General features: G+C 44.8%; 1 protein-coding gene across 3 annotated transcripts in view; it reads left to right on the top strand.

Annotated features, from left to right (window-relative positions):
• The first annotated feature begins 2,322 nt into the window (after positions 1-2,322).
• Positions 2,323-9,738, top strand: part of AEBP2 (AE binding protein 2) — a 48,686-nt gene continuing 41,270 nt past the window's right edge. For 2 of the 3 annotated variants that reach the window (XM_054167761.1, XM_054167759.1), the window contains exon 1: positions 2,323-3,152. In XM_054167761.1, the coding sequence (XP_054023736.1) occupies positions 2,527-3,152 (626 nt within the window). In that variant the 5' untranslated portion in view covers positions 2,323-2,526. The remainder of the gene's footprint in view (positions 3,153-9,738) is intronic. The other variant, XM_054167760.1, reaches the window with a different exon arrangement.

Raw genomic sequence — 9,738 nt, 5'->3', positions numbered from 1 at the left:
CATTAGACAGGTTCACACCGTCCTTCCTGTTCATTTGCGCCCTGAGGTTTTTCCTTCCCTGACCCTCTTTGAATACACAAATTACCTAATGAGCTGGCATCTCTACTGAGCTACTTAGGGAAGTGGCAAGTGGGAGGTCTGAATCACCCTGCTTGCTTGCTTGCTTTGGGTACATGACATGAAGAGAATCCTTGCATGCACACACGACCTCCAGAAACCTAGACAGACTTGGAAAAAAACTATTGAGAACAATGTACATTAGGGTACATGGATAACTTTTGCCCTTCCCCCCCCTGCATTATGGAATCATGAAAGGTGTCTTTTAACCAAATCCTTTCCATATTACAGATGAAACAGTATGACAGCTGTCCTTGCTGTTTTCTTTCTTTCTTTCTTTCTTTTTTTAAAAGCATTTTTACCATTTCCACTTTCTAGATAAGAAATCTAGGGAACTATCATCACTTTCCCTGCTCTTATTGGCTTCCAAAGTTCATTTATGGTCCTCTACAGATTGAAGATGTCACTGGTTTGTTTTCAAAGGTTAAGCCAATGGCACGTCCCTTTGCTCCAACACTGTTGCTGTTTCAGCACTGTGGCACTCTGTTTTGATGCTGCTACGCCACGGGGTGCTGGTGTGGCTGCTAGCAGCTACATTTGTGATGGGCTGGGACCCATCTCTAGCTATGCTAATGCAGGCCTTGGGAGTGCCCTTTCCAGATTTTCATCCCGCAGAGTTAACTTTTCCTGGAGTCTAGGATCCCTGTGGATATGCTGGATATGCCTGCTGTAACTGGAATTGGTGATGTTCTTCCATTTGTGTGGAAGGCATGATGCTTTTCTGGACTCAGTTGTGGTTCTGGGCTCGGTAGTTTTTAAGCTAAACTACTTTCACTTAATTTTTAAAAATACCATTATTTTTTAAATGTAGCAAGCTCTGTAATAGCTGGGTAAAAACTGATAGAGGTATGTATTTAAAATTCACTTGAAATAGCATTTTATGCTTTCAATTACCCTCTACATCCCTCCAATCATTTAAATGAGCCGATTTCATCTCCTGTGTACAGACTCCACCCAGCTTCCATTCTATTGCAAATCCTCATCCTATAAATTTTTGCTAATCACTTTGAGACAACTTATCAAATGCTTTGTGTGTATGTAGAAAAAACCACTCTTGTCAGAAAGTATTTCATGTTAGCTTGGCATGAGCCACCTTTGTCCCACTTAAAGTGATTTTAATTGTCAAAATTCGTTCTTAAAGTCTTGTGGATGATTGGCAGTCATCCTGTTCAGGCATCTTTCCCCTTTAACAAATATATAGCTTGTTATTATTTTTACAGATGACACCATTCCCAGCTCAACAAATTGAAATGTACCAACCCTGTGTCTCCAGAAAGAAGTTTAGGTTTGTAAGAAAAAAAGAAAAATAATTAAGCAATTGCTCCAGTTTTAGTATATTAAACTCTTTGGATTTACTTTCAGTGTCATACAATAACCTGTATTTTGCATTCCCCTTTGGTCATACTGCTTTTTCCCAGCAGCCAACACATCTCTACACCCCAAAAAGAAGTTTAAGACCACGTCTAGTTTATTGTTTTCCCTCCCTCTCCTCAGCGCATAGCACAACTGCCTTGTCATTCCTTTTTGTCGTTATGACCGAAATCCTTTTTTCTGTCTCCGTGTCTCATCTGAGCTTGTCTTTTGGCAGTTCCCACTGGGTAATGTCACATCGTGACCTGCACCTTGCAGCTCTCTTTTTTAGAGCAGCCTCGTTTCTTCTTCTTGGAAGCTTTATATTCCGTTTACTCCTTGTTTCATTTACTACGAGTCCAGTCAGCCCCGGAGACCTTACAACTTCCTCCCACCCCACCCCAGTTTTCTTCTCACGATACAGCCGTGACTGCTGGTCTCTTTCCCTGCTCCCTCCAGCAGACCCGTAGGCTACCCGGGTTCTGCCCGAGCTGCTGAGGCTGCGGGGCAGGGGACGGCTCGCGGCGCCAGGGTTTCTGCCGGCGGGGTGTGTGGGGGGCGAAGGTGGGGCGGCGGCGCTGCGCCCACTGGCCGGCAGCGTCTCGTTCTCCGTTCCCGGCTCGTCCCGCGGGACGCCCTCCGCACACGAGTCATCAGTCACTCTTCCCCCAGATGCGGTGAGTAACGATGACGCGATTCGACCGAGGCGTTAGAAGCGCAGCAGAGCCCCCATCACCCAAACGCCCCGCCACACCACACCGCCCCGCCCGTTAACGCCCCCTCCGCGCCGCCACCCTCGGCACCCCGCGCCAGGGGCCACCGCTCCGCCCTTCCCACGTTTTTGTCCCCGGGCGCGTTCCGTAGCGCGTGCGGCGGTGATCCGAGTCCTTCCTGCGGCTCGCGCCGCCGCGCGATTGTGCGGGTGAGAAGGGCAAGGGGAGGAAAGGAGCGAGTGGAGGGGGAGCGCGCCCGCGCGCGCAGGCCACGCGCACGCCCCCGCAGTTGCCGCCGCGCGCTCCCGGCCCGGCTCGGCTCCGCTCGCAGCCACTCGCAGGCGCCATGGCGGCCGCTCGCAGCGACATGGCGGAGCCGGAGGGGCTGCTTCCTGGTGAGGCGGCGGCCGCCGCGGCTGAGGAGGAGGAGGCTGGGGCTGGATCCTCGTCGTCGCCTTCGTCCTCGGCGGCGGTGGCCGCGGCGGAGACTGAGTCCCTGCTGCTGCTGAACGGCGAGGCGGAGAGCATGTCGGAGCCGAGCCCGGAGAGCGCTAGCCAGGCCGGGGACGGGGAGGACGAGGATGAAGAGGAAGAGGAGGAGGAGGAGGAGGAGGAGGGCGGCGAAGAGGAGGAGAGCAGCCTGGTGGGGAGTAGCAGCACGAGCAGCGGCTGCTGCAGCGACGAGACCCGCTCGCTAAGCCCCGGCGGCAGCAGCGAGGCCGACGCCAAGGAGGAGCCCAAGGGCCCCCGGGGCAGCCAGGAGGACGGGCTGGGCCGCGGCGGTGGAGGAGGCGGCGGGGGGAGCAGCTCCAGCAGCGTGTCCAGCGGTGGCGACGAGGGCTACGGCACCGGCGGCGGCGGCGGCAGCAGCAGCGGCAGCAGCAGCTGCAGCGCCACGTCGGGGGGTCGGCGGGGCAGCCTGGAGATGTCCTCGGACGGGGAGCCCCTCAGCCGCATGGACTCGGAGGACAGGTCAGTCTCTCTGCTGGCGGCCATCGCTTGTGCCCTTCTTAGGCTCGTCCTCGGGGAGCTGGGGGTCCCTCAGGTCCCGAGACCAGCGGGCGCCATGTCCGGTCGCTTCCCCGCCTTGCAGCGCCGTGGGCTCGCCAACCTGCCCACCCCGCTTCAGCGGCGAAGGGGCCCCTCTTCCCCAGTAGCCTACCGCTCCCCGTCCCCGTTCTTTCTGCTTTGGGGGCTGTTAGGGCGGCGGCAGGGGGCAGCCACAGGTTTCTCCGGCCAACTTGTGTCGGGCGGGGCAGGGGGCGGCCTGCAATGGGCCCTCCGTCCCTGCTTCAGCTTTTGGTCCTCCAGGCCCCTTCCAGAAGCGTGCCCATTGCTTTTGGAAGGAGGAGGGGACACTCCCCTGCGGCCCGGCAGCGGGCTGCAGGCTGCGTGGGGGCTGCTGGAGCTGCGGCCATCAGCGCTAGGCGTTTTATGGAAAGCCCCGGAGCGGCCCCTCTTGCGATCCACGCACGGAGCGCTGCCTGTTGAGGTGGCGATGTTTGGTTGCTGCTTTCCCCTGATTTTTTTTTCCCCGGATGGTGCTTTTGGGGCGTTTTAGGGTTTTATCTTGTGCACAGGTGGGGTGTACCAGAGCTTCAGCATGGGAAATCATTTGTGGATGCGCCAGCACCAGGGTCTCTGCACTAGAGGCAGAAAGCCGAGTGATAACCTCTTAAAGCATAAGGGGAAGATGTAAAAATAAATAAATGTGTCGTTTCCTAAATAAAAAGGAGACCATCTTTTCCGCATTAGGTATGCACAAGTAATAAGCATGCACAGCATTAAACCTCATTAATTTGAGGTTCAAAGTCAACCGTCGACAAATTCTGTGATAGTAAATGCAAAGATTGTATTTTGTTTGTTTGTGTTTTAGAGGTGCATGTCTCATTTTGCCGAGACCTTAGCTTGGTTCTTGTGGGAAGGCACAACCAAATTCTCACGGTTGAATTCTGCCTTTCAGGTCTGGTTTGACTTAGGAAGCCAAGCATTTAAAAGAACGTGGTTTATGTACTAGGTTTCCTGTCCAGGAATTGTGTGCAACTGGCAAACTGAAAATAGGTTGAAAAATGGACGTAAAAGCAGTCCTAAAATGCTGTAAATCCCTTTAGTAATTAGTCCTTTAAAATAGTCCTGGAAACTTGAGCTACTATTTTTAATTTCAGTGTAACATTAAAAGGCATCAGACTTCCCTGTTAGAGTTACAGTTAAGTAACATTTACAAGTTTCTTTTGCTTTCTTAAAATAGTTTCAGTGTTAAGTGTGAAGAATTGGATGGTTAGGTCCAGAAATACACTTCCAATATATGTTGTATCAAATACTGTGTAGCTGTAAAATGGGTGTATTTCAGAAGTGGGGCATCACTAGATCTAACCTGAGGTTTTACAGACAAACACAACCCTCATGAGTCAGTTCTCCCACACCTCGTAATTGGCCTAAAAGTCTTAAGAAGAGAGAGAAAAATTCAGATCTTCGGTTTCTATCTGATGTTTGACACCCATAGGAGTCGGATTTTCTTCCAAACTTGTGTGAGATGGAAAGAGGGGCTGGTGTTGAGGTTTTGCTTCTTTTCTTTTGCTTTTTCAAAAGCTGAGATTTTATGTGAAATCTGTATGTCCAGGGTAGACTTTGGGGAAAAACAGACAGATAATGGGTTTTTAAGGTCATAGTTTCTTGTGTTTCACCAATTAAAACTAAATTGAATCCCGATCTTATCTGAGTGCCTGTCAATTTGTGGGTTGAGGAAATAACAGAAGTAACCTGTAGAGGTTTTCTGGAAGTACAGTGGCATTGTGCTGTGCTTGTGCCCTTCCGAGCTAGTGTACTACTACTTTCTCTTGTCATTGTTCTCATGATTCTCTTCCTACAGTCACACGGTTAAATCTATGTGTGTGCTCATTGTTGCTTCTTTCCAGTCTCACTGATGCAGACTTGGTTGCAGGAGTGGGACTTCATGCATTTAGTGGGTTTAAATAAGGACTATGCCTTGCTTACAGTTTTTGCAAAGTTTTATCTTGAACTGCCAGACTGAAAACTTGGAGCGCTGAGGGAATTTTCTGCTGTCATTTCAAAGTCTGTTGTGAGTTGAGTAGAGAAATAGCAATGTTACCAAGAGTGCTATTTGTTATTCCTGATGATTGAAAATTTCATTTTGTGTGTCTCCTTGCTGGCATGGTAGAATGCTTTATTATTTTTGCTCCATGTAGTTCAAGTCACTTGCTTGACCTAGTGATCCAAATGATTGCTGCTGCTTGGAAGCCAGCCACAACGTAATCTTGTGCTTTTTAGATGATCAGACAGACAAGCAGAGCATTGCAAAAAGTAAGGGGGATGTGCCAAAGAGTACGTGAGGTGGGATGGTGAAACACCAAGGAAGAGCTGGCAACAATTTATTTAGGCTTACAGGTGGAGTTGCAGGTTTACAACAATGCAGTAAAATCCCCAAAGACTTATTCATTGATTTGCTCACCTTTGCACTGAAATGTAAAACCTGTAACGTTATAGTCTTAGTAGATACTCTAACACATGCATCTATTAAATAATGTTCTATATGAAGTAGTATTTTATACAGTACTTATCACCTTTGCTGACTGTCTTTGAAGTCCTAAGGAGCTTCGTGTGTTGTCTCGCTGTTTTAAAGTAAAATTACCTGGGGGAGGGAAGAGGAGAGAAAAAAGAGATTGAACTAGCATTGTTGAATTTACAGTTCCTGGGCTAAGTGAGGGGAAGCTGGTAGAAGAATATATCTTGTTAAAAGATTCTCCTGCCGTGGGCAGGTTTGGTAACTTTCAGATCATGGCCCTAGGCTTGGAATTTTTTTTTTGTTTCCTCTTTAGAAAATTCGAATAAATAAGAGGGTGTGGTGAGAAGGCCTGAATTCCATGAGTGATCAAATTCCTGCTTTCCTGCGTATGGTCTTTATAATTCTCTACAATTACCAGTGTGTTATCTCTGGGTTTTTGTTTTTGTTTTGTTTCAGCAATTATAAAAATAAATTACAAATAAAACAACTGAACAGTAAAATCTTGCATACAATCGAAATATTCCTACTATTCAGCACCTTTTATTACTAATATTTTGAGTGTATTTTGAGAGTATCTGCTGATAGAATAAATACTATGGGGCATTACTGTAGGGAATTTGCAAGTATTGACAACAAGACAAGAAACAAATAATGAAATTGAATATCGATACCCTGAAACATAAGGTGAATTTTAAGCAGCTGCTTCTACCTACTTAGACTTTGAAAAAATACATTTAACTTCCCCCACCAAAAAATAGCCAGAAACCAAAAAGCAACCCCCAGACTGATACCTAGTATAAAGAGGTGGTGTTTTCAACCTAGAGGTTATTTGTAGTAAGAGTTGAGTGCAGTTAAGTCTAGGTCTGGCAGTTATTTCATTGCCCTGTAATAATTCCAGGTTTTTCCTGGGAATTAGGCTAAGTTCCCACTGCTGTGCTGAAGTTTGGAACTTCTGAGCAAGCTCTTATCAGCTGGCTCAATAATAATAATAATAATATGCATTCAAGTCTAATTATCCTTAAGATTTACAGTAAAAACAAGGACTGTTGTCAGCTAGTAATTTTCTTGTGCCTTTCTCTGACTTCAGACGTGCTGAAAGTATGGATGTGTTTTTCCAGAATTCTCTGGAGCAGCTAGTCTTATTACAATGCTAAGAAACATTTGATATGACTTAAATGGAAAAAAAAATTGGTTAACTACAAACACAATAACTGAGTTTAGCACTGGGGCACAGGTGCTGAAGGTAGACTTCAACCGATAGATGGGTTTGGGTATAAATCAGCTGATTTGAGTGCAGTGAAATTACATCTGCAGCTCACTGATGTGTTACTGCTGAACTACAATATTTACTTAGAAACACTTAGTGTTAGATTACTGAAATAATGTAAGTATTGTTTACTGGAAAGCTTATTATGGACGTATATTTAAATCTGAAATAGTTCCATTATCACATTTCGTTTCATTTAGGGACTAGTGGTAGATCTTCCAAGTGTACTAAGATGTTTAGCAGAACTATAGATAGTAAAGTGGTGTGAAGGGCTTTTTACTTGTGAATTTATCTTTCATCTTTGTACTCTCACTGAGAAGCTACCCCTGGTCTTCTGTTCCACCCCTTTTTTAGCAGTTTGTCTTTTGCTCCCTTCTCTTACTGACTAGGCAAGAAGCACTGAAAATGCCCGGTTTTGCTGGAGCTATCGGCTGTTTTGCTGACTGGTGCCGATTGACTAGCTGATAGGCCAAATGTAACAGTTTGTCGTTGAACCTGTGTAGTAATCTTTCCCTCGGGCACAGCACTAATTAATGGCCATCCTTTTCACGGAGTGGGCAATTTTCGTTCAACTCGTAAGGCTTGCTTTTATTTGTTTAGCCTTTGCATGTTTAGTGCTTTTCACCAACGGGATCGGTTTTTGGGAGGGACCGATTCAAGGAATAGTCAATACTCACGGAAACTTTTAGCTATCTTAACCCTATTAGAGTTGAAGAATACTTCTAGAAGTGTTGTCATTACTCTGCTGCTGTGTAATGGGTGGGTGGTTTTGATAACACATGTTTCAAAAAAGTTTTCCAATAGTAAACCTTTTTTTAGTTTCAGCTTGTTGGATTAGTTTTATTGAGTGAAAGGAAGGTGTGTGAAACTAAAGAGGCTGAAAGAGAGGAGATTTAGACATGAAAAATCCATGATTTAGGCTGGATTTAAAATTGTTTTTTATATATATTAAAAATTTTATTTAAAATTAAGTTCTCAATTTCTCATGTGCTGATTTTTAAAATACTAATTACTTAAAACTTTGAGTGTAGCCATTATTTTGTCTAGTTTTTAAGCTCTTTTTCAATACTGAGCAGACAATGATGTGTGAATTGTAGGAGTGATGTTTATGAAAGCAGAATAGTCAATTTGAAATATGTAATCAGGAAGGCATATAGTAGTAGGTATGCTTCATGTATTCATGTGACCAGATCCAGAAGCACTTCAGGCCTCTCTTTGCTGCATATTCTCACTTACTCCTATCCAGGAAGTGAAGAATCAGTCATTAGCAGTTCTGGCATGCTGGTGAAGTTATTTAACTTTTTATTTACTTATAATTCCTCAGAGTATGTGTAATGTTGGTGTGCCAGTGGGCTCTGTAGAAGATTACCTGAATTTCCAAAATTCTGCTGAAAATTACATTTTCAGTGTTTCTGATTGCATTTATTGTTGCTGCTGTTATTTGCTTTCAAATTACAAAATAACCCCCTGGTTTCTGTAATGGTTATGTTCATGCCTCTCTGGCACTGAGGAAAATAGCTTTTGATGGGAGGACAAAACAGCCCAGATATTTTGTATGGAGGGTATCTTTTATTACCAAAGCTGTTGGTTGGTATAATTGAGAGGTTAACATAAAGTCTTTTTGTGAACTAGATGAAAGAGTTTGGTATAATGAGCTGTTGTTGTAGTAAGATGTAAATATACTTAATAGAATTTGAGAACAACTTCTTCCTGTTCTGTGTAAGAGATAAATGGTATTGCTTTTGTATTGGATTTGTACATCCCCAGAGGTCTGTGTGCATTCTGTTTAAGTTTGTGACATCATTAAGTCTGTTAAGTTCTGAGCATGAGGTTTGATTGGTGGGTTGCTCAGGGAATTTATTAGGCAGTAGTGGAAAGAACAGTCCTGGACATCTCTTCTTGGAAAAAGAATATGTTTCTCTCTCCTTCCCCCCCAACCCCTTACCAGAAAAATGAAACTGGATGTTACATGCAGCCTGAACATCCATTAAGCAGAGTTGTGACATCTTGCATTTCTGGAGTTGGTCATAGATAAAACTTCATTTTTTTGGATGATGCAATGGAAATCATAGTCACTCTTATTTGAATCTGCACAGCACTCAGATTTGCACAGCTTTCCAATCACTGCTATATTTACATCTCTCTTTTGGGAAAACACTGTCACAATTAGAGGATAATGGAGGAATGAGCAGAGCTAGGACAGAGTACAGTATTATGGAAGTACACCTAGAAATTATCTTGGGGTAACAGTAGAGCAATCTTGCTGAGTAGGGGAGTAGGGGCGTCATCTGGAAGGGAGCAGATCTAGCATTTGAGATGGGAATAGGGGTTTCTGGCGAGGGGAGGACAAGAGGTACACATGGAAACCTTTCTGTATGATAGGGAATGGTGTGTGTCTAACTCGTGAGGGAAAAGCAAGTTATTATGTGAAAAATCGGTCTCTGCTGCAAAGAAGCCAAGTAATTGCAGAGAATCCTTGAAGTAGCTTGGGATATATTCTTCAGTCAACTCATGCAGGAGAAGGAAATAGAAGAGACTGAGGAGCTCCATTGTGTGTTTTATCCACTCTCCCCGCTGCTATTAAAAAAATACAGTGGCATCACTTGCAGAAAACTAAAAGTAGTAGTTCTGGAAGGTACTTTGAGGTGGAGGTTTCTTTGTTTTGTTGTCTAACTATATAAACTAGTTAACTGGTACCTTTTTATAATTCTATATGCATTCTGTCCAGAGCTGTTCATGTTTAGAAAGTGAAAGTGTTCAAATAAATG

The sequence above is a fragment of the Dryobates pubescens genome, chromosome 15 (genome assembly GCF_014839835.1).
Source record: "Dryobates pubescens isolate bDryPub1 chromosome 15, bDryPub1.pri, whole genome shotgun sequence".
Taxonomy (NCBI): domain Eukaryota; kingdom Metazoa; phylum Chordata; class Aves; order Piciformes; family Picidae; genus Dryobates; species Dryobates pubescens.
This window is presented reverse-complemented; position numbering and strand designations above follow the sequence as displayed.